General features: G+C 35.1%; 1 protein-coding gene across 2 annotated transcripts in view; it reads left to right on the forward strand.

The window, feature by feature from the left end:
- Window positions 1-26,628, forward strand: part of MEGF6 (multiple EGF like domains 6) — a 681,655-nt gene that overhangs the window by 518,848 nt on the left and 136,179 nt on the right. For both annotated transcript variants that reach the window (XM_053690339.1, XM_053690340.1), the window contains one exon: window positions 2,235-2,357. In XM_053690339.1, coding sequence (XP_053546314.1) covers window positions 2,235-2,357 — 123 coding nt within the window. The remainder of the gene's footprint in view (window positions 1-2,234; window positions 2,358-26,628) is intronic.

The raw sequence follows: 26,628 nt of genomic DNA on the forward strand, positions 1-26,628 counted from the left end.
AAACACAAGGCTTTTCATAAGATAACTTTTGATGTTTGGCCTCTTTTTTAGCTCTGAGAGTCAATTTTTACATTTCAGATAAAATTTTATTTTGTTTTTATGTCTTTCTGAAACGTGAGTTTAATTTTGACCTTCATATCCCTTTAAAATATTTGTATTTAAATATGCAAGGTATTTATCAGCAGCATGTAAGCAATACATTGCAAAAATCTACCTACATAGTTGCCATTTTGCAATATTTGCATTGTTTTGCAGCTTAGTGACTTACCGCTCCAAAAGCCTCTTGACTGTATTTATGTGTGTACTGTATCTCTCCTTTGCTGTAGCCAGTTATGAACAGATATGAATGACCTACTGTACTGATCAAAAAATCAGTGAAAAAAAGTTGGAAAAAAAAAATAGAGTTACAGACAAAAGAAATTGGTTAAAGGGATATGAAACCCAATTTTTTTTTTTCTTTCATGATTCAGATAGAGCATACCATTTTAAGCAACTTTCTAATTTACTCCTATTATAAATTTTTCTTCGTTCTCTTGGTATCTCTATTTCTAAGCTTAAGAGCTGGCCAATTTTTTATTCAGCACCTGGGTAGCGCTTGCTGATTGGTAGCTATATGTGTATGTTAAAGTCATTTGCCTGCCTTTTTTTCTAACACCTGAGACCTACTATCTTTGAGCCCTTTTGTGTGCAATTTTTTTTTTTAATTATTTTTATTAGATGGTGTGATTATGAGTGTAACTGTACTTTGTAATGTACTTTTGATGTCTTTTGTGCAACTTTTTTGTTTTGCAAAACAGTTAACCAGAGCTCGGGAAGTTGTAGTAATCATTATAGCTTAAATTGTGATTGTGCTCAAGTGATCGCGTTAACTTTCAATTCATAATACGAGCGGTAAGCCCAATGAGCGCAAACACCCACAATAAACCACTTATCGCTTGCGCACAAACATTTAAAATCCTCTCGTATGGTGCTATATAAGTAAGAGATGCTTTATTTACAGGGGCATAACTATTATTGGTGGTCTATCTATCTATCTATTTATGAATACGGCATCATTTCACTTGTATATCCCCATTTAATATTCAGATGTAATATATGATGTTATCTGCATTCTACTTCACACACAAAATTGATGGCTTTATTTTTTTATATACAATCCATGTTTCTCAATGTTTTCCCTTCAGTATAGGGGAAATGATTAATTAAATATTCCTGGTATACAAAATCAGAGATTTACATTACAACCTTTCTCATAATATATCACACGGTGTGTCCCAATGGTTGTAATGTTTTATATGCAAACATATCCTGTTATAAATGTATTATAATATGAATTAGACTGTCTATCTATCTATCATCTATCTATCTATCTATCTATCATCTATCTGTCTGTCTGTCCCTAAGCTATCTATCTATCATCTATCTATCTATCTATCTATCATCTATCTGTCTGTCTATCTACCTATCTATCATCTATCATTTATCTATCTATCATCTATCTTTCTATTTATCATCTATCTATCTATCTATCTATCTATCTATCTATCTACCTATCTATCTAGTAGCATGTAAAGTATATGACTATTGCTTACTACTAACTTACCTTTGGGCCCTCTGTTGAATAGATTGTTATTGGGTATTTAGTCTTTAGTTACAAAAAAAAATGCTACAAAAAGGACACTGGTGCTTTGATTTTTTTATATACAATCTGTTTCTAAATGTTTCCCCTTCAGTATAGTTGAAATGATATATTCCTGGTATACAAAATCAGAGATTTACATTACTACATTTCTCATAATATATCACATGGTGTGTCCCAGTGATTGTAATGTTTTATATGCAAAAATATACTGATATAAAATGTATTATAATTAATTACACTATCAATTTATCTATCTTTCTGTCCGTCTGTCTAAACTATCCGTCTGTCTATCTTATCTGTCTATCCATCTATCTATCTATCTATCTATCTATCTATCCATCTATCTATCTACAGAGTAGCATGTAAAGTATATGACTAATGCTTACTACTAAGTTTCCTTTGAGGGGGCACAGAATAAAATTTGCCCCAGGGCCCTCTATTGAATAGGTTCACTACTGTTTATTTACCATATGTTGAAAATGAGATGGTTATTGGGTATTTAGTGTTTAGTTACAAAAAAAAATGCTACAAATGGACACTGGTGCTTTGATTCACCAACATATTTCTCCATCTCTGCTTCCTCCTTTTCTAGATGTTGATGAATGCCAAGTACACAACGGCGGCTGCCAACAAAGATGTGTAAACACTCCAGGGTCATATTATTGTGAGTGCAAATCTGGCTTCCGACTGCACGCAGACAGCAGGTCATGCCTTCGTAAGTAATTGCTTTCTAGTGGTAAATTCTTGGACGTAATCTCATTTTATCATTTTGGCACAATCCTTACACAAACCTGAATATTTGCCAGCTCTCTGTGAATCCTGTGTTAGAATATATATATATATATATATATATATATATATATATGCAGTATACAGTATATACCTATATATTTCTCTTAAATGGACACAGAAAGTTTATAAATGAACATGGAAAGACCACATTTCTATTATATATAACATGGACCACTTACTAAACATGGAAACATTTATTTGTCACTTTAGATAAAAGGGACATTAAACCCATTTTTTTTTTTCTTTCATGATTCAGACAGGACAGGTGATTTTAAACAACTTTCCTATTTACTTCTGTTATCAAATTTGCTTCATTCTCTTGGTATTCTTAGTTGAAAAGCATATCTAGGTAGGCTCATTAGCAGTAATGTACTACTCAAATAAGCACATGGGCAAACTTAATGACCACTCTTAAATTCATGCTTTGACTCACTCCAGTCTGCCAAATATAGTTCTTACAGTTAAAGGGATACGGAACCCAATTTTTTTTTCTTTCAGACAGAGCATGCAATTTTAAGCAACTTTTTAATTTATTCCTATTATCAATTTTTCTTCGTACACTTGGTATCTTTATTTGAAAAATCAGGAATGTAAGCATCTGAGCAGGACCATTTTATGTTCAGGACCCTGGATAGCGCTACATGTAGCCACCAATCAGCAAGCGCTACCCAGGGGCTAAACCAAAGATGGGCCAGCTCATATGCTTACATTCCTGCTTTTTCAAATAAAGATACCAAGAGAATGAAGAAAAATTGATAATAGGATTAAATTAGAAAGTTGCTTTAAATTGCCTGAATCATGAAAGAAAAAAATTGCATTCAGTATCCCTTTAAGTAATTAACACTTTCAGCTTCCAGTAACACACACAGAACAATTATTAGCCCCCCTCTCTCATTAATATATTTTTACTGTTCTATCAGTAACACACATGGGGTAGATTTAATAAAGGGAGAGCGAAAATGATTCGCTGTAGCAAATCATGTCTGCTCGACCTCCCAAAATGCAGACAGCATACGCTGTCTGAATTTAACATTGCACAATCATTTCTGGTGAAATGCTTGTGCAATGATGCCCCCTACTCACTCACGGCCAATCAGCCACTAGCAGGGGCCGTCAATCATCCCGATCGGATCGGGATGATTTCAGTCCGCCACCTGACGACTGCTGCTTCTTTATTCCGTTTCAGGCGGACCTGAAATGATAGGGTTATAAAGCAGCATCCTCTGCTTCATAAATGGAGCCCATAACCGTAACTAACCAGTTTGTAAGAGAATGATTATATCTGACAATCCCCTGTGGACTGTTTACCCCACAAGCCTGAAAATGTGGAACTTGATGAGGGACTAAGCAGGAGGACTTTTGAATAAAGTATTTATGCTCTCCTAAATGTACTACTTTTTCCTTCTTGGGTTATGTACCTTGCAATGCTGTGATTAAAAAAGGATGTTATTTGCATCCTTATACTGGGCCACATATGTATGATATGAGTTTATTACACATATGAATCTGCTTAAAGGGCCATAATACCCAAATGTTTAAACACTTGAAAGTGATGCAGCATAGCTGTAAAAAGCTGACTAGAAAATGTCACCTGAACATCTCTATGTAAAAAAGAAAGATATTTTACCTCAAAAGTTCCTCAGTAGCCACCTCCCATTGTAAAGGATTTCTAAGCAGCATTTTAGTATGTCTGTCCTGGGACAGCTGAAAGGATGAGCCTCGTGCACTCTCATATTATTTCACCAATCAGGTAAAGGAAGCTTACTATGAAATCTCATGAGAGTTAAGTCAAATCTCATGAGATCACAGTAAAATAGTTCATGACCTCAGCACTGCTGATGCTGATTGGCTGCAGTTCATTTCTTCATTTTTTTTTATTTTTTTTACGTGCATCTGGGAGAAGGTGAGATGAGGAAATTGTGAGGTAAAATATCTTCCTTTTTTACATAGAGATGCTCAGGTGATATTTTCCTCTCAGCTTTTTACAGTTATACTGCATCAGTTTCAAGTGATTTAGCATATGAGTATTATGTCCCTTTAAGCGATTAATGTTATATTGGATACTAGCAGGGAAAATATGTTGATGCAGGTGAAGCAACATTCTAGTTCTAGAAGCTCAATCCAATAAATAGCAAACAGGTTAACTGGAACAAGATTTGCTGCAAGGTTGAAGCAATTAGGTTACATAAACTCAGAGCAGTAAATGGCAAGCATTGCCAATGGACAAGGGGCAATATAATGATGGAGCAATCAGACTATAAAATGGTACATAAGATACCTGGAACAATGGGCATAGTTTTGTAACACAAGCAAAATCATGGTAAGTATTAAGATAGCAAAAGGTTAAATTTGCCTTATGCACAGCCCAGAAATGAACAGGGTTATACAGAGGTAATCAGACAGCAAGTGTCGTAGCAAGTGAGGCCATACACATTGTATCCATGCATATATAACTCTGTATGTGTTAGACCATTTATTTATTGCATTGTTGCTTTCATATAACTATGTGCTTAGCAACTGCAGATCTTGCAGAATGATTTAACACATAGTTATAGTCAGTTTGCAGAGCAGAAATGCACTACTTGGACCTAGATAAACATATCTGGTGAGCAAATGTACATATGATTTTCAACAAAGGATGCCAAGAGAGAAAAGTAAATTTGATAGCTGTAAATTGAATAGTCTTTTAAAATTGCATATTCTATCTGACCCATAAATATTTAATTTTGACTTTAACATCCCTTTAATTTTGATTAACATAAATGTTTTCTGGTATGTGGTTTGCCCCCCATACAGTATAATCTGCTGTGAGAACAATTTATCAGACTACACAGTGAGAGATCAGCCAGCCAGGCGTGCAAAAATAGAAACACAACTTCCTAATTGCTCTGGCAAGCACTTGCATGAAAATCATCACATTAAATTTTCTTTGCCTTGTTTTGTTGCTGTCATTATGAAATGAGATCCCTTTACCTTCCAAGTACTCAGTAATCTGCTGGGGCCGTGCTAAGGCCATGCTTGGCAGACATAACACTGACAGCTGCCATCCCTTTAATGTGTCATTTATTGTCATTGACATCTGCCTCACTGAAAGCTTTCCAGGATATGGCAAGTGAACAGAATTTTGCTCTTGCAGTTAAGTATAGATCACTAGATAGGTCCAATGTTGAATACTGTTTACAGGTCTGGAGAATGTATCTTCCAGATGATATAATTAAACTAAAGTCTATTAATATGAGGATTATTAAAATGGTACATGGTCAAAAAATAAAAGATACCATTAAATACTTCTTGACCTTAATATGTATAGCTTGGAGATGAGACGGGAGAACGGTGATATGGAAGAGAACTTCAAGTATATCAATGGAAATAAATAAAGCTGAGGATGCAAAAAAATATATAGAAACAACAATAAAAACAAGAGGTCATGATCTCAAGTTTTAGGCTGGTATGTTGAAGAAGAATTTGCATAATTACATTATAACATAAAGGGCGGTTGATTCGTGGAATATAATTCTGATAGAGGTAATACAATATTGTAAGGAAATTCAATTTGATTGGGATATGCATAGGCTATCAACAATTATTTAAGCTTTACACTTCAAATGGAATTATGTAAAGACTTCATGGGCCTTTTGGCTCATATTTTGTATGTACATACAGGGTACACATTCAGTATTAATCTTTCCATAATACTCTCATTATTGCTGATATTAGTGTTCCGAACAGAAACCAAGTTTGGGGATCTGTAGCCTCTTGTAAAGCAGTGATATGAGATGGGCAGGATTGAGGTAGTGACTATGGGGGTAGATTTATCATATGTCTGGCAAATATGATCCGCTGTAGCGGATCATGTCCGCCCAACATCGTTAAATGCCAGCAGCATACGCTGTTGGCATTTAACATTGCACAAGCATTTCTGGTGAAATGCTTGTGCAATACCGCCCCCTGCACATTTGTGGCCAATCAGCCACTAGCAGGGGTTGGCAACCATGATTATTGCAGTCTGCCACCTCATAGGTGGCGGATGAGTTAAGGAGCAGCGGTCTTGTGACCGCTGCTTCTAAAAGTGACATGAAACCCAAATTTTTTCTTTCATGATTCAAATAGAAAATACAATTTTAAACAACTTTCTAATTTACTTCTGTTATCTAATTTTTTCATTCTCTTTGTTTCATTTGTTGAAGGAGCTGCAATACACTAATGGTTTCTAACTGAACACATTGGTGAGCCAATCACAATCGGTATATATATGCAGCCACCAATCAACAGCTAGAACCTAGGTTCTCTGCTGCTCCTGAGTTTGCCAAGATAAACCTTTCAGCAAAGGATAACAAGAGAAGGAAGCAAATTAAATAATAGAAGTAAATTGAAAAGTTGTTTAAAATTGTATTCTCTATCTAAATCATGAAAGAAAATTTTTGGATTTCATGTCCCTTTAAGTTAAGTTTCAGGCGGACCTGAAACTTCGGGGGGTAGATTGCAGCATTTGTTGCTTGATAAATCTACCCCTACGTACATATCTATGATGACACCATCACGCAGAAATGGGACATAAAGGCAGAGGTGATCATTTGTTCCTCAATGAATCCAGTGAATCCTGCCCTGCACATTTTACCAATTAGGTTTCTTAAAGACTCTTGATAGGTGCTTTCTAAGGTCTGGCAAATAGGATAGTTTAGTAACTAGCACAAACCTGAAAGCAAAATAATCAGATTAATTCATCTATACCAGTTGTGTCCAGCTCAATGTCCTCAACGTTCTTCATCAGTCCATAGTTAATGATGCCCTGCCTACACATTAGTTTTGTCCTGCCTGCACATTAGTTTTGTCCTGCCTGCACATTAGTTTTGTCCTGCCTGCACATTAGTTTGTATTTATGTCAAATAACCAGTTGACACACGTTCCAAGTGGTTGCATTAAATGAAGAAAAACATCTCATTTTAAATTGAGCTTTAAAATGTCTAGTTCAAAGAAATGTACATTTGTTTTTGTTTCATTATAGGACAACAAGCAATTACTTTTAAATTTAGTAAGAAAGTTGCAAGCTCTTTGCTTTCATCTTTTTTACCTTAAGCCTTATGTTTTTTTTTTTAACTAATTACAATACAGTAGATGTGTGCAAAATATCTTGAATGTTGTGAGGTTATCTATTAGAACCCTTCACAAACACTTATTATGTAGTCTTCATTTTGCTTCATACTGCATTAATTGCACCTATAGTTTTTATAACAGACATAGGCTAAGAGTATTCCAAACCATCATAGTTTTGCATAATTTTTAGACTTTTCTATTTCAGAAACCTTTACTCGTTTGTGCAAGCTCAAGTTATTAAACATAGTCACTCCCTGTTTAATAAAAAGATAATATTAATATTAAAATATTGGCTTACAATAACTTTATACTGTTACATATTTTAAGGCTCACATACCGAGAGAGTAGAAAATAGCATTTTGGGAAGCACAACCACCATAATAGCTTGGGAGCTGTAGGAGCTTAAAGTTTCATTCTGTCTGAGGACTGGCTGTTTAATTACAACAGGAGTAAACTACTGGTCATGAGTGGAAGATAAGTCAGGGGGGCTCTATGGGGAGTCATCAGGTCTGGGGAAGTATTTGTCAGGATTTTGGAACTAAACAGCTACAATGCCACAGGCTCAACACAGTAACTGTTCACCCTCCCAGGTCATTTCTCAGTGGCACATTGGTCAGTAGGGCCACACAACAGAACCCTGATGATATCTGACATGTGCTCAATTAGAGTTGTATGTGAGCAAATTGAATGGTTTACTCTGTGCCCAATTTGCTGGCAAAATAATTTGATGTGGTAAAATGAGAAACTTACGGCTAACGACCCGAAAAACTAACGCCGGCTTTTTTTCTGGCCGCACCATAAAAATAACTCTGGTATTGAGAGTCCACATAAAGGCTGCGTTAGGCTCCAAAAAAGGAGCGTAGAGCATTTTTAACGCAGCTTCAACTCTCGATACCAGAGTTGCTTACGCAAGCGGCCAGCCTCAAAAACGTGCTCGTGCACGATTCTCCCATAGGAAACAATGGGGCTGTTTGAGCTGAAAAAAAACCTAACACCTGCAAAAAAGCCGCGTTCAGCTCTTAACGCAGCCCCATTGTTTGCTATGCGGAAACACTTCCTACGTCTGCACCTAACACCCTAACATGTACCCCGAGTCTAAACAACCCTAACCTTACACTTATTAACCCCTAATCTGCTGCCCCCGCTATCGCTGCCCCCTGCATATTATTATTAACCCCTAATCTGCCGCTCCGTAAACCGACGCTACTTACATTATCCCTATGTACCCCTAATCTGCTGCCCTAACATCGCCGACCCCTATATTATATTTATTAACCCCTAATCTGCCCCCCACAACGTCGCCTCCACCTGCCTACACTTATTAACCCCTAATCTGCCGACCGGACCTTAGCGCTACTATAATAAAGTTATTAACCCCTAATCCGCCTCACTAACCCTATAATAAATAGTATTAACCCCTAATCTGCCCTCCCTAACATCGCCAACACCTAACTTCAATAATTAACCCCTAATCTGCCGACTGGAGCTCACCGCTATTCTAATAAATGTATTAACACCTAAAGCTAAGTCTAACCCTAACACTAACACCCCCCTAAGTTAAATATAATTTACATCTAACGAAATTAATTAACTCTTATTAAATAAATTATTCCTATTTAAAGATAAATACTTACCTGTAAAATAAATCCTAATATAGCTACAATATAAATTATAATTATATTATAGCTATTTTAGGATTTATATTTATTTTACAGGTAACTTTGTATTTATTTTAACCAGGTACAATAGCTATTAAATAGTTAAGAACTATTAAATAGCTAAAATAGTTGAAATAATTACAAAATTACCTGTAAAATAAATCCTAACCTAAGTTACAATTAAACCTAACACTACACTATCAATAAATTAATTAAATAAACTACCTACAATTACCTACAATTAACCTAACACTACACTATCAATAAATTAATTAAATACAATTCCTACAAATAAATACAATTAAATAAACTAGCTAAAGTACAAAAAATAAAAAAGAACTAAGTTACAAAAAATAAAAAAATATTTACAAACATAATAAAAATATTACAACAATTTTAAACTAATTACACCTACTCTAAGCCCCCTAATAAAATAACAAAGCCCCCCAAAATAAAAAAATGCCCTACCCTATTCTATATTACTAAAGTTCAACGCTCTTTTACCTTACCATCCCTGAACAGGGCCCTTTGCGGGGCATGCCCCAAAGAATTCAGCTCTTTTGCCTGTAAAAAAAAACATACAATACCCCCCCCCAACATTACAACCCACCACCCACATACCCCTAATCTAACCCAAACCCCCCTTAAATAAACCTAACACTAAGCCCCTGAAGATCTTCCTACCTTATCTTCACCCTGCCAGGTTCACCGATCCGTCCTGAAGAGCTCCTCCGATGTCCTGATCCAAGCCCAAGCGGGGGGCTGAAGAGGTCCATGATCCGGCTGAAGTCTACATCCAAGCGGGAGCTGAAGAGGTCCATGATCCGGATGAAGTCTTCTATCAACGGCATCTTCAATCTTCTTTCTTCCGGATCCATTTTGCAGATCTCCGACGCGGAACATCCTCTTCTCCCGACGCCTACTAGCCGAATGACGGTTCCTTTAAGGGACGTCATCCAAGATGGCGTCCCTCGAATTCCGATTGGCTGATAGGATTCTATCAGCCAATCGGAATTAAGGTAGGAATATTCTGATTGGCTGATGGAATCAGCCAATCAGAATCAAGTTCAATCCGATTGGCTGATCCAATCAGCCAATCAGATTGAGCTTGCATTCTATTGGCTGTTCCGATAGAATCCTATCAGCCAATCGGAATTCGAGGGACGCCATCTTGGATGACGTCCCTTAAAGGAACCGTCATTCGGCTAGTAGGCGTCGGGAGAAGAGGATGTTCCGCGTCGGAGGTCTGCAAGATGGATCCGGAAGAAAGAAGATTGAAGATGCCGTTGATAGAAGACTTCATCCGGATCATGGACCTCTTCAGCTCCCGCTTGGATGAAGACTTCATCCGGAACATGGACCTCTTCAGCTCCCGCTTGGATGAAGACTTCAGCCGGATCATGGACCTCTTCAGCCCCCCGCTTGGGCTTGGATCAGGACATCGGAGGAGCTCTTCAGGACGGATCGGTGAACCTGGCAGGGTGAAGATAAGGTAGGAAGATCTTCAGGGGCTTAGTGTTAGGTTTATTTAAGGGGGGTTTGGGTTAGATTATGGGTATGTGGGTGGTGGGTTGTAATGTTGGGGGGGGGTATTGTATGTTTTTTTTTACAGGCAAAAGAGCTGAATTCTTTGGGGCATGCCCCGCAAAGGGCTCTGTTCAGGGCTGGTAAGGTAAAAGAGCTTTGAACTTTAGTAATATAGAATAGGGTAGGGCATTTTTTTATTTTGGGGGGCTTTGTTATTTTATTAGGGGGCTTAGAGTAGGTGTAATTAGTTTAAAATTGTTGTAATATTTTTATTATGTTTGTAAATATTTTTTTATTTTTTGTAACTTAGTTCTTTTTTATTTTTTGTACTTTAGCTAGTTTATTTAATTGTATATATTTGTAGGAATTGTATTTAATTAATTTATTGATAGTGTAGTGTTAGTTTAATTGTAGGTATTGTATTTAATTAATTTATTGATAGTGTAGTGCTAGGTTTAATTGTAACTTAGGTTAGGATTTATTTTACAGGTAATTTTGTAATTATTTTAACTATTTTAGCTATTAAATAGTTCTTAACTATTTAATAGCTATTGTACCTGGTTAAAATAAATACAAAGTTACCTGTAAAATAAATATAAATCCTAAAATAGCTATAATATAATTATAATTTATATTGTAGCTATATTAGGATATATTTTACAGGTAAGTATTTATCTTTAAATAGGAATAATTTATTTAATAAGAGTTAATTAATTTCGTTAGATGTAAATTATATTTAACTTAGGGGGGTGTTAGTGTTAGGGTTAGACTTAGCTTTAGGGGTTAATACATTTATTAGAATAGTGGTGAGCTCCGGTCGGCAGATTAGGGGTTAATAAGTGTAGGCAGGTGGAGGCGACGTTGTGGGGGGCAGATTAGGGGTTAATAAATATAATATAGGGGTCGGCGGTGTTATGGGCAGCAGATTAGGGGTACATAAGGATAACCTAGGTGGCGGCGCTTTGCGGTTGGCAGATTAGGTGTTAATAAGTGTAGGTAGGTGGAGGCGACGTTGTGGGGGGCAGGTTAGGGGTTAATAAATATAATACAGGGGTCGGCGGTGTTAGGGGCAGCAGATTAGGGGTACATAAGGATAACGTAGGTGGCGGTCGGCAGATTAGGGGTTAAAAAAAATTATTCGAGTGTCGGCGATGTGGGGGGACCTCGGTTTAGGGGTACATAGGTAGTTTATGGGTGTTAGTGTACTTTAGAGCACAGTAGTTAAGAGCTTTATAAACCGGCATTAGCCCAGAAAGCTCTTAACTACTGACTTTTTTCCTGTGGCTGGAGTTTTGTCGTTAGAGTTCTAACGCTCACTTCAAACACGACTCTAAATACCGGAGTTAGAAAGATCCCATTGAAAAGATAGGATACGCAATTTACGTAAGGGGATCTGCGGTATGGAAAAGTTGCGGCTGAAAAGTGAGCGTTAGACCCTATTTTGAGTGACTCCAAATACCGGCGGTAGCCTAAAACCAGCGTTAGGAGCCTCTAACGCTGGTTTTCACGGCTAACGCCAAACTCCAAATCTAGGCCTTGGACACTTTCTCAAGATTGTTCATAGTCAAAAAAATATTGAGCAGAGTATTAGGAGGTTCAGAATCATCTGTGGTCAGCCCTAAGAATCACAGATAGGGATGGGCGAATGTTTCTAAAAATTTGAAATTTAATACGAATTTTGATACATTCGTTCGTTGGAATCGAATTTCGAATGTTTATATAACATTCTATTTTCGAATTTTCATTTTCGAAGTTTTCAATAAAATTCGAAAATATTAGTTCGAATAATAGAATGTTTAGCTATGTATTCATTCAATTTTGAAATGTAATATTCGAATTTGAATGTGACATTCGAATTTGAATGTGACATTCAAATTTGAAATAGTATTTCTAATCTACAACTGTGTTTAATGAATATAATATTCGAATGCTACATTCGAATTCAAATGTCACATTCGAATTTGAAATAGTATTTCTAGTCTAATATTGTGTTTTAAATGTGATATTCGATTCGAATGTGATATTCGATTCGAATGTGACATTCGAATTCGAAATAGTATTTCTAGTCTAATACTCTGTTTTATAAATGTAATATTCGAATTCGAATGTGACATTCGATTCGAATGTGATATTCGATTCGAATGTGACATTTGAAATAGTGTTTCTAGTCTACAATTGTGTTTTATAAATGTAATATTCGAATTCGAATGTGACATTCGAATTCGAATGTGACATTCAAAAACTGTAAATAACATTCGAAAATCGAATTTTTAAGAATATTCAATCTTATCAACATTCTATTATGTAAATCGAATTTCTACAATAACATTCGTTCTAACATTCGAATTCGGATATAAACACATTCGCCCATCCCTAATCACAGAGGAACAAAACAACAAGATTCACTTAAAGGTACACAAAACTTCTTTTTAATAATTCAGGCAGAGCAGCAATTTTTTTTTTTTTTTAATATATTTTTATTTATATACTAACGGTTAAGTACCTATCACAAATCATATATCGGTTTACATCATTCATCAAGGCTTTTAGCAAAAGAAAAACATAGAAACCCATATATTCTGTCCTAAATCTACCTAGTTGGTTTGTTTTATACCATTTTTATAGAGAAAAGAAAGAGAGAGAAAAAAGATGGGGGGGGGGGTCCCGCCTCCTCTATTTCTTATCTCCCTATCTTGGGAACTCATTATTTGCAATTGCTGTTTCAAGATATATGGTACCTCTAAATGGTGCAATTAACTGTCTCTGGCTTTCTTCCAGAAAATCTAAGATTATATTTTTCCATTTTTTTAAAAACCTAGTTATGAGAATTTCAGAACTAGCTAAAATATCCATTTGTTCCAATATAATTTGGTTTTGTATTTTTTGTTTGAGTTCTCTCAGACTTGGAGGTTTATTGGATTTCCAGTATTTTAGGATCAGAAGTCTACTTATTATAATTATACTAGTTAGTTGACGTGAGTTCTTAAAAGAGTATCCTTTCCTATCAAAAAAGAAGATAAGTTTATCTGATAGTTGTATAGTGATTGAATTAATTCTGTTAATCCAATCATTAACTTTGTGCCAGAATTTTTTAATTTTGGTACAGCCCCAAAAATAATGGTGCAACTCAACTCATAGGCCTCTAGTTATCAAGCTCCATAAGGAGCTTGATGGCCCCTGTCTCTGGCGAGTCTTCAGACTCACCAGAAACAGCAGTTATGAAGCAGCGGTCACAAAGACCGCTGCTCCATAACCTGTCCGCCTGCTCTGAGCAGGCGGACAGACATCGCCGGAAATCAACCCGATCGAGTACGATTGGGTTGATTGACACCCCCCTGCTGGCGGCTGATTGGCCGCGAGTCTGCAGGGGGCGGCGTTGCACCAGCAGCTCTTGTGAGCTGCTGGTGCAATGCTGAATACGGCGAGCGTATTGCTCGCCGTATTCAGCGAGGTCTGCCGGACCTGATCTGCACTGTCGGATCAGGTCCGACAGACCTTGATAACTTGGGGCCTTAGCCTCCTACATTTGGGGCAGGATATTCCCGTTGTTGACCATCTAGCCTTAACCGCAGGAGTGATTTATATTTATTTATACATTTTGTGTGGGTTTCTCTCCAGGAAATAGATATTGTCGCTGCATCTAAAGCCTTAAAGCTTTCCTTTATTCTTTCCGTGGAGATTTGCCAGTTATTAGCTAAGATTTGTAAGTGTTTCCCTCACAGAAAGGATATGACTATCTTATATAGTAAAGAAACTGAGTATTTCCCTATACTGAACAGTTTTAAAGCCGGCTCTACAATACCCCATGTTCCTTCTGTCAGATTATTATCTGATAGTTGTTGTGTATAGTGGCATGCTTGTAAATAAGCGTAAAATTCAATATTTATTACTCCAAATACCTGTTTTAATGTATTAAAAGCTTTACATTTCCTTTAGGGTTTCCTTTAGGGTTTTTTTTATACTGAGTACAAGTACCGATACTTGTTTTCAAATACTCTCCGATACCAATTACAGATACTTTTTTTTTATGTCGTGACAGTTTACCAAGCACAATACAGACTAATTATTTAAGATTCCTTCTTTATAATTATGAAGAACTGTAATTCAAAAGACATTATGAAATATTTGTTACAAAGTTCACAGAACATGTTTATAAATAAAAATATTACAATGAAATTTATTAATACCAATAAATAACAAACATAAAATCACAACCAACCAAAAGTGCAATACAGTAAAAAAATATAACAGTGCACTGTTTAATCATGGGTAACAACACTATGACCTAGATTACATTTGACTGGTAAGCTTTACCAATGCTCTCATTACATGTCCTTCTCCATTGAAGTCTATGGAGTTGGAAATGTGAACAGAGCATTGGTAAAGCTTACCAATCAAATGTAATCTAAATCTAGTCCTATAATTGCAGGATGAGTGTTTATTGGAATTAACGTAATTTTTCCTATGAATACTCTTCCTGCAATTATATAACATAAGGACTGCAGCAGCTTGGGCTGGAAAGCTACAATTTAAAGGGGTGATGCAATTGGGTTGTAGGTTGTAGGGTTGTGTTATATAACTTTAATCTGACATTTGTATTTAATACAAAGTAATATAATTTAATTCTGAAAAAATACTGGGGAAGGAGTGTCCCAGTAAACCCCTTTTAGAAAAATGGGACATATGCATTCTACTGAATATTTTTTCAGGGCTGCTTATTATTCCCAGTCCAGCACTGTCTATGGATGTTCCTCAGAGTACAGTATGTTTTGAACATAATTGTGCAAGATGAGAACTAGCAGTATAACAGGCAATCTAGCAATTAAAATAATTTTTCAAAAGTTAGTGGCAAGTTCTTTTTAAGGAGCAGAAGCCTCTCTGCATGTTCAGCTATAAATCTGTTTTTGCTATCAGTAAGGAGGTTCGACTCTAAGTTGAACAGTCTCTCACTTTCCACACTACTGCATAGGGCAGAAAGTTATTTTTGGGCAATTTTAGCCAGAGCTGGAAATCTCAGTTCAGTAAATGCCAAGTATTTCCGGGGTTTGTCTGAATGAGGTAAAGTAATCTCTCCAACAATAATACAAATAACAGCAATTTGTATTGGCAGCGCAGTAGTAAACAATTTTTAGTTTAGTCTCCACACCAGCTTAAAATGAAATGGCGCCACAAGATGGCATATGGGTAGAAAGTGGAGGTATCGGTTTAAGTATCGGTGCATTTTTTATGAGTACAAGTACTTATGCAAATACTTGGTATCGATATCGGTGCAACCCTAATTTCCTTGTATCTTTGTCTATCAATTGATATACATTTTTTAGCCCTTTTATTGACCAATTATTAAAAATTTTAGAATTTAGGGCTGGTGTAAAATTAGAGTTGCCTATGAGTGGTAAATATTGCGAGTAGGAGCAATTAATGCCTAAGACTTTAGCTAGAGCAGCAATTTTAAGATACTTTTTAATTAACTCATATTATGAATTTTTATTCGTTCTCTTGCTATTTTTATTTAAAAAAGAGGGTTTGCTAAATGTAGCCACCATTATGCAAGCACTATCTAGGATGCTAAACCTAAAATGGGCTGGATCCTAAGCTTTAAATTATTGCTTTTTAAATAAAGATAACAAGAGAACAAAAAAAATTGAAAGTAGGAGTAAATTAGAAAGTTGCTTAAAATTGCATGCTCTATCTGAATCATTAAAGAAAAAAAAATGTATTTAGTGTCCCTTTAATATACTGATAGCCAAGATGACAAGGCTATCAGCCATGCAGCTTGATAAAGTAGCAACTAGTACTACTGCTACAAGCCAACAACATCACAAAATATGTATGTATATATATATATATATATATATATATATATATATATATATATATATATATATATATATATATTTTAATATGGTCAGGAATGGCTAAGAACAAAAAGAGGGATATTATGGGATCTTTAATGGATAGTGTAAATTTGAAGTCATTGCCTCACAATTTCTTCATTTATTTTTTTTCATTAAAGAGACTGCTTGATTATTATTTTTGGATGCAGGTAAAGAATAGGGAAAAATGAATTATATTTTGCAATCATCTGAATGTGCATTTAATTGTAGCATCACTCTACTGGAACAAGACGTTCAAGCAGAAATCTAATATATGATAACAGATCCTCATTTTCCAATCACATATATTTTTTGATCAACTTACACATATTTGTAGATTAGTAATTCAAACTTATTGTATCCAGGTGAAGGGAACAATAAGTAACTGGGAATTGTTGCTCATTTTTCATTGACTGACAATAGTAGTGGTGTGCCCAATCAGGTGCCTAAAGTATTTGACCCATTTTAGTTGGCTGACCTATCTCCCATTGTGTCCTTCTACATCCAGCAGTAGAGGGCTTCTAATAGACCAATCACTGGCCCAAAGACCTTCTGAAACAAGCATTTGGGTGTCAGCTGACTGTATTTAGATTTAATTCGGTGAAATGCCATTTGATCTACAAGGTAACTCCAACATAAACAGTACTAAAGTAAAATAAAAGTCCAAGAATCCAGAAATGACCACTCCAGTTTAATAGTGACACAACATTATTTCAGACATATGTTACCTATTTACTCTTACCACAAAGTATGGTACAATTATCGGTATAGCTTGCATCAGCACATACCATGTTCTCTATGAGGCACAGAGATAGCATTTTTAAAATATAATTATCAGCTGATTTGACCATGTGATCTTTGATTAGAACCCCAATAAAATATAATCTGTTTTCTGTTGTTAAATCTTAAATTCTATCTGATGGTTTATTAATCGATCTTTCTAAAAAACATGATATGATGTTTAAGACTTGTACAATAAAATAACATGTGCTTCCTAGGTATCTATTTGATGCACACAGTTTTATTGTTTGGATTCTTTTGCATGTTTAGCACATGTGTCTTTATAATAAATCACGCATAAAATGTGACAGAACTATTTGAGTTTTTAGTCTGGATTTATAAAAAAGGAAGTAGCAAAACCACAAAGCACTTTGTATGTGCAAAACACCTGAGGCCAATTACATATGAACTTAGGAGGAATCTTAAAATTATTTTTTTTCTGTTAAAAGTTACTTTGATACTTACAAAGCTCTCACAGAAACATTATCTATTCATGTTAAATCCAGTGTGGTCTTCCCAGTCCATATATATTTTATTTTAAATTGGAATGAAACTGAGCAATTTTAAAATATTTTACTAGCATTTTTTTAAACAGGATACATTTAAAGGGACATTAAACACTAACGGCTAGATTTAGAGTTTTGTCGGTAAAGACCCGCGTAACTAACGCTGCTTTTTTTCCCAACGCACCTTTCCAACAACGCTGGTATTTAGAGTTGTCTGAGGGGCTGCGTTAGGCTCAAAAAAGGGTGCATTGAGCCTAACTTAGCTCCACTTCAACTCGTGCACGATATCCCCATAGGAAACAATGGGGCTGAGCTGGCTGAAAAAAAAACTAACACCTGCAAAAAAGCAGCGTTCAGCTCCTAACGCAGCCCCATTGTTTCCTATGGGGAAACACTTTCTAAGTCTGCACCTAACACCCTAACATGAACCGTGAGTCTAAACACCCCTAACCTTACACTTATTAACCCCTAATCTGCCGCCCTCGACATCGCTGACCCCTGCATATTATTATTAACCCCTAATCTTCCGCTTCGGATACCACCGCAACCAACATTATCCCTATGAACCCCTAATCTGCTGCCCCTAACATCGCCGACCCCTATATTATATTTATTAACCCCTAATCTGCCCCCCCAACGTCGCCGCAACCTTACCTACACTTATTAACCCCTAATCTCCCGCCCGCACCGTCGCCGCTACTATAATATAGTTATTAAACCCTAAACATAACTCTAACCCTAACCCTAACACCCCTCTAACATAAATATAATTTATATTAAACGAAATAATATTCTTATAATTAACTAAAATAATCCTATTTAAAACTAAATACTTACCTATAAAATAAACCCTAATATAGCTACAATATAATTAATAATTACATTGTAGCTATTTTAGGATTTATATTTATTTTACAGGCAACTTTGTATTTATTTTAACTTGGTACAATAGCTATTAAATAGTTAATATCTATTTAATAGCTACCTAGTTAAAATAAATACAAAATTACCTGTAAAATAAATTCTAACCTAAGTTACAATTAAACCTAACACTACACTATCATTAAATAAATTAAATAAATTACCTACAATTACCTACAATTAAATAAACTATTCTATAATACAAAAAAAACCCCACTAAATTACAAAAAATAAAAAAGAATTACAAGCAGTTTAAACTAATTACACCTAATCTAAACCCCCTAATAAAATAAAAAAGCCCCCCAAAATAAAAAATTTCCTACCCTATTCTAAAATACAAAAGTAATCAGCTCTTTTACCAGCCCTTAAAAAGGCTTTTTGGGGGGCATGCCCCAAAGTAATCAGCTCTTTTGCCTGTAAAAAAAAATACAACACCCCCAGCATTAAAACCCACCACCCACATACCCCTACTCTAACCCACCCAAACCCCCCTTAAATAAACCTAACACTACCCCCCTGAAGATCTCCCTACCTTGAGTCATCTTCACCGATCGGGCAGAAGAGGACATCCAGACCGGCAGAAGTCTTCATCCTATCCGGGCAGAAGAGGACACCCGGACCGGCAGACATCTTCATCCAAGCGGCATCTTCTATCTTCATCCATCCGAAGCGGAGCGGAGCCATCTTCTTCCCAGCCGATGTGGATCCATCCTCTTCAACCGATGCCTACTCGCCGAATGAAGGTTCCTTTAAATGACGTCATCCAAGATGGCGTCCCTCGAATTCCGATTGGCTGATAGGATTCTATCAGCCAATAGGAATTAAGGTAGGAAAACTCTGATTCAAGTTCAATCCGCCAATCAGATTGAGCTTGCATTCTATTGGCTGATGTTTATTCATGTTTTTTCTAAATGGACTGCCCATTTATCATTTTTTTAAAAATGCAACAAATAACAAATAACAAAAAGATTGTCTTTCTGTTACTTTTTACATTTGTCTAAATTCAAATGTATATCTCTAGTTTTATCATACTAATCAAAGATGTACTAAAAGGTTTTATAATTTTATATATATATATATATATATATATATATATATATATATACAGTACTACACAAAAGTTTTAGGCAGCTATGAAAAAAAGCTGTAAAGTAAGAATTCTTTCAAAAAAATAAATGTTAATAGTTTATTTTTAACAATTAACAAAATGCAAGGGGAGTGAACAGATATAAATCTAAATCAAATCAATATTGGTTGTGACCACTAGGGATGAGCGAATGTGTTTATATTCGAATTTGAATGTAAGAACGAATGTTATTGTAGAAATTCGATTTACATAATAGAATGTTGATAAGAACGAATATTCTTAAAAATTCTATTATCGAATGTTATTTACAGTTTTCAAATGTCACTTTCGAAATCGAATGTGACATTCAAATTTAAATGTGACATTCGAATTCAAATGCGACATTCAAATTTAAATATTACATTTATAAAACACAGTAGTAGACTAGAAATAATATTTCAAATTTGAATGTGACATTCAAATTGAATGTCACATTCGAATTCGAATATTACATTTATAAAACAGTATTAGACTAGAAATACTATTACTATTTATGTAGCATTCGAATTTGAATATTACATTTATAAAACACAGTCGTAGACTAGAAATAATATTTGGAATTCGAATATTACATTTAAAAAACACAGTATTAGACTAGAAATACTATTTCGAATTTGAACGTAACATTCGAATGTAGCATTCAAATTTGAATATTACATTTATTAAACAGTTGTAGACTAGAAATACTATTTTGAATTCAAATGTTACATTCAAATTTGAATATTACATTTCGAAATTGAATGAATACATAGCTAAACATTCTATTATTCAAACAAATATTTTCGAATTTTATTGAAATATTCAAAACCGAAAATTCAAAAATAGAATATTATATAAACATTCAAAAACCGATTAGAACGAACGAATGTATCAAAATTCATTTTAAATTTCAAATTTTTAGAAACATTTGCCCATCCCTAGTGACCACCCTTGGCCTTTAAAACAGCATTAAAGGGTTTCTAAACCCCAATTTTTTTTTTAGTTTTAAGCAAATTTATCATTTACTTCAATTATCAATTTTCTTCATTCTCTTGCTATCTTTATTTGAAAAAGCAGAAATGTAAGGTTAGGAGCTGGCCCATTTTTGGTTCAGAACCTAGTTAGTTAATACACTACAATTATATAGATTTATTATATAGATATTGCACTTGACAATGCAGGAAGGTCTATTCCAAAGGTGTAGGTGTTGGTTTTCTGAGTTTGTAGAATGCTTTATAGTATTGGCAACAATAAGAAGAAGCAGGTGTAGATTTATATTGGGGTGGTACAGGGATGAACTTTTAAGAGGGATGGTGGTAAGTGACTCTGAATAGATGAGGTTACAAAGAGGTCTTGAAGCTTTGACCAAGTGAGATTGAGAGTTCCATACAGTATGTGCAGCATGAGAAATGTTTTGAAGATGTGTAAAATGGTCATGGTGTAGGAGTATAAATATAGGTCATAAGTAAATTAAAGAGGCAGTCTAGGGTATTTCTGGAGTTGAGTACAGAGTGTAAGACTTGTATGTTAGGTTATTTATTATAGGTTAAATTTAGTAACATGCTGATTTAGATTTTTTAGCTTACTTATTTAGTGTCAGAAGCTTTGGAAGTATGATGTCACCCAAGGAGGGTGGATTAAAACTTTAACACTGCGATATGGACTAGGATGCTTATATACACATAATGTCTGCATTGCCTGTAAAATATACATTGCAGGAAATTGCCTAAATCTTTTACACCGTGAGCTGGTTGGGTTGAGAAGCAGGGTAAAAATGTCAATCTCTGTTGCTGTCTCTTCATGCCTAGCCACGCCCTTAACCCCTAACCACACCTCCAGACTGCCCAGCTACAGCCGCATAACACCTGAAACTGCATCTACTGGCTTCCCTGACATAGTCATCTGTTTCCTGGCCCCTACATGGAACTCTGACACTTGTGTTTGTGAAAATGTTATGCTAAGCTTTTAGCAGGCAGAGACATGTGCACGACCTGGATTTGCTAAGAGATACCCCCAGCTGCCTTGAGTAGAAGAATGGAAAGTGAAAACAGATGAGTGGATGTTTTGTGTGATTGACTTGTGTAGATTGTTTAAGGCTTGTCAGGATAACGCACTTTGGAATATGAGCTCATTTGTGCTGAAAAGAGGTGAGGATATTAGATGGTGAAATGTGAACATGGCGAGGATGAGACAGTAAGTTTATAGAAAGGTCAGATGTGGTGAATAGAAAAAATACAGACTCAGCATTTTTTCATAGAATCATTACAAATTATTGTATCACAAAGTGATTTTGTTATATGTTTTTCTTTATCTAATCCATGGTCTGAATCCTTTGCTAACTCAAACAAAATCTTTCCAAAAAATCTGCCCACATTTTAAAAACACTCAGATAATATCAGATAATATAATTCACAATGTGTGAAATCTTAGGGCTAGATTATATGTGGAGCGCTAAATTATTGCACTCCTGCAAATGGGCAATAAAACCTGACCTGTTTGGGGTACTTGAGGAACGTGGTTGAAAAAACACTGACCTAGATCAATACCTTGGGTTGCCTACTTTTGAACTATATATCATTTAGAGGGTCAGTTTTGTGAATTTGTGCAGTTATGTCATACTAGATGAGAGTTACCCCCATTGCACCATTTTCAAAAATAATAAGCATAGCTACAGATACAGAACTTATCATTTTGAAAGATAATAAAAATTATATACATGTTTGCCAGTGAACAAATTTGAGATTTGTTTTTGTGGAATGTGTTAATAAATGTATTAATTATGTAACCATAGCTAGTTGAATGATAGTAACAATATTAAAAATCGCTATTTTTTCTTTATTTACACTAGTTGTGTAGAAATTATTATAAAGAAAACTGAATTTTGTTTATTTTTTTGCCCCATTTTTTAGCAACTGAGAAAACTAACAGGAAAATCTATTTTTTCTAAAAATCAATAAAAAAAAACAAAAAAACAAACAAACTGTAATGTATTTTCATTTACATCTTCCTGTATTTAGTGAATAAAGAAAATGTGTATAAAAAAGAAATAAAAATGAAATGAGAAAACCAAAATAGATGATGTCATAAGGGTCTGCATACTTCAGTTGAGGGAGGTTGTATAAGAGATTAGTTTATATGAAAAGCGGACTTTTCAAGTAGTATACTTAAAGCTCTGGGCATTGCAGGAAAGCTAGGTGATGACATTTACTAAATTGAAGCCAAGTCAGGATAGGAGTGTAAGGAGACAGACTTGCTGAAAGATGTAGAACAGGGTTTTTACCTTCAGTCCTCAAATACCACATTGATTTCAAGATAGATTGATGGATCTATAAAGGTGAAATTGAGCTATATTAGTGCATTTAAATTTCAATTAAAAGTTCAACTGTTTATTTTAAAGCATTTCTTTTTTACATAATGCTGTACCTTTTTAAAAGGAGAGTCAACTCCAAAATTTGTGTTGTTTAAAAAGACAGATAATCCCTTTTTTTTACCCATTCCCCAGTTTTGCATAACCAACACAGTTATATTAATATACTTTTTACCTGTGTGATTACCTGGTATGTCTAAGCCTCTTTTGGCAGACCCTTGATCACATGGCTATTTATTTATTAACTATTGACTTGCATTTTAGCCAATTAGTGCATTGTCATACACAACTCTACGGGAGAGAGCACAATGTTATTTATTTAGCTCACATGGTGTTAAAAGCTAATAAAAACATGTGATAAGAGTCTGTCTGTAGTGACTTACAAACAGTCAGACATTTAGAGGTTTAAATGTTATTGAGTATATTAATATGACAATGCAGGTTGTGCAAAGCTGGGGAATGGGTAGTAAAGGCGCTATTTATCTTTTTAAACAATAACAAATTTGGTGTTGACTGTCCCTTTAAGTTTTTACTATGCACAAAGCCTGAAGAGCATACAGTGCTGTAGCAAATCATGTCCGCTCGATCTCGCTAAATGCCGACAGCATACGCTGTCGGCATTTAACATTGCACAAGCAATTTCTCTTACGACTGCTGCTTCTTGACTTCTGTTTCAGGTGAGCGCTAGACTGTAACGATGGGCGTAGAAAAGCAGCATCTGCTGATTAATAAATCTACCCCAGTAAATCCATGTGCTGCATTTGCTTTGTGTAAAAGGGTTGCTACTAGGGATGGGCGAATGTGTAAATTCTGAATTCGAATGTTAGAACGAATGTTATTACCGAAATTCGAATTATAAATCCAAATGTTGATAAGAACAAATATTCTTAAAATTCTAAAATCGAATGCTATTTACAGTTTTCGAATGTCACTTTTGAATTTGAATGTTTATAATTATATCGAATGTCCTCATTCGAAATGTCGAATTTAACATTCTATTTAACAAATACTATTCAGAAGTTCAATAGTTCATGTGGTAGGAAATCTAGTAAACTGAAACATAATAGATACAAATATATCATTTTGAATGTTTCTATATAGAATATTGCATAATTCGAATATTACATTTAAAGAAAGCATTAGAAATACTATTAAAAATATAAATTCAAATTTTTCTAAACTAATATTTTCGAATGTAATCGTAAAATTTGAAACCGAACATTCAAAAATCGAATGTTAGAATGTTATGAAAACATTCGAAATTCGATTTGAACGAACGAATGTGTTAAAATTCGTTTCATTTTTAGAATGTTGCGAAACATTCGCCCATCCCTAGTTGCTACCCAGCTGGTATTTTACCAATGCGGCAGGTATTTTTAAGGTTCAGGTCAAAGTTTAAAATATAGATTAAATATAGAAATAAAGATGCTAGTTATCCTTCTTGTAAGTGTATTAGTATCTAATTACAAACAAGCGATTGTTTTAAATCAGTCCTAGCAGCTTTAGTTCCTGCTTTATGCTGTCTAATTATTTATTTACACTAATGAGCACTGTATTCTTTTCAGGAAAGGTGGCAAACCTACCCAGCTGTGAAGCATATAGCATAAGTACCATCGTAAGCATCACGTCTGTAGGCAGTGACCACGCAACTTACACCAAATGCTTCACAAGTCACAAGGCGATAGCCTCTAGAAATATAGTATAGCCTGGTTAATAATTGTTATTATGCCAAAGCATTCGTAAAATATCATTTTTATTGTTTGTTTTTTTAAGGAGAAAGAGGCCCATGGAGGCTAAAGTGCCCTTAGACCCCTATAATGCAGCCTGACCATAAAGGGTCTAAAGCGGCATCACTTCAGCTTTATAAATGTGGCCCATATTCTTAAGCAATTAAAATCATGATTAATAACACACAAAGCTCAATTTATCAAATTGTTACTGAATGCGCCTTGTCCTTCTCCCGTACATTCGCTGAGCATGCCTATGTCGAAGCGCAAATGTAAATTTATAACTTTTTTTAAAAAAGCATTTTGTGGGGGGGGGGGTTTGCACCTTTCTACAGACAAGCTTAAAGGGACATTATACAATAGATTTTTCTTTGCATAAATGTTTTGTAGATGATCCATTTATATAGCCCATTTGGGCGTGTTTTTGTAAAAATGTATAGTTTTGCTTATTTTTAAATATCATTGTGCTGATTTTCACACAAATATTTAGATGCATACTGATGTATACAGACTTCTGTTTGTATAATGGATCTTTTCATAAGCAGGGGAGGAGGGAAAGGGGGGGTTCAGCTATCAGCCCCTTTCAGTGGAAGTCCCAGGCTTATCTCATTAACAGTGTTAACTTGGGAGCTTCTAAGTAAGTTTTTAAAAGGTTTTACACTGGATTTTTATATCAGTATCTGTGCATATTATTCTTTATATTATTATCTATTTTATGCAGTTAAATGAAAATTGGTTTATACTGCCCCTTTACGTGAAGCAAAGAATCATTTCTCAAATCCAATTATTATTTGGGCCTCATTTATGATATAAACATTTTTTAATCTCACCAGGGTGCCTATGCGATATTTATACGCCTGGTGGCATTTTTTTAGTCGCTCTTGCCTATTTTGGTGCACATTTTAAATTGATAAATATGATAATCATATTGCATGAAAATATTTAGGCGCACATTTAAAAAGTATATGTAGTTAACTAATGCTTGTAGTGTTTTAATTTTGTTTAGTTTGGTCTACTAATATCTGAAAAGTAAACAAGCAAATGGGGACAAATTGCTTTGATAAATTTGTCACAGTTTCATGTTGTTATTAATTGTAGAAAAAAATAAAGCAGCCCAGATAATCAGCATGGCCGGTGTCCAGTGTAAATATATTTAGTTCACAATTTACTTTGCCCGAAAGTGAATTATGGTTTAGATTAGTTTTGCTGAATTGAAATGTACTTTGTATGTTTTACAAGGACAAATAATAACAACAAAAAAATAATAATAATTTAACAGACTAAAAAGATTTTGGTTTGTTAATCAGAGTGTTTAATAATAAAAGTACAATATACATGTATATATTAAAACCAGGGGCGTATTAAGGCATAGGCCAACAAGGCCGGTGCCTAGGGCAGCAGATTTTTAAGGGGCAGCAGAATTTTGAGTCCCTAGGGCCACTCTACTGAACTCAGGGCTGGGTGGCTAAATCAACCAATTAGTAATGACTTAAATGGCTGGCCCGGCTATTGCTATCCTATGGGATTGCATGTGGGTGCGCATGATGTGGTGACAGTGGAGGCGGAGCTCACTTGCGCAGCCTGGCCTGGACTGAGAGGGAATGCGGTATTCTTCCTGGATCCACCGCGTGATTGA

Source organism: Bombina bombina, chromosome 8, assembly GCF_027579735.1.
Source record: "Bombina bombina isolate aBomBom1 chromosome 8, aBomBom1.pri, whole genome shotgun sequence".
Taxonomy (NCBI): domain Eukaryota; kingdom Metazoa; phylum Chordata; class Amphibia; order Anura; family Bombinatoridae; genus Bombina; species Bombina bombina.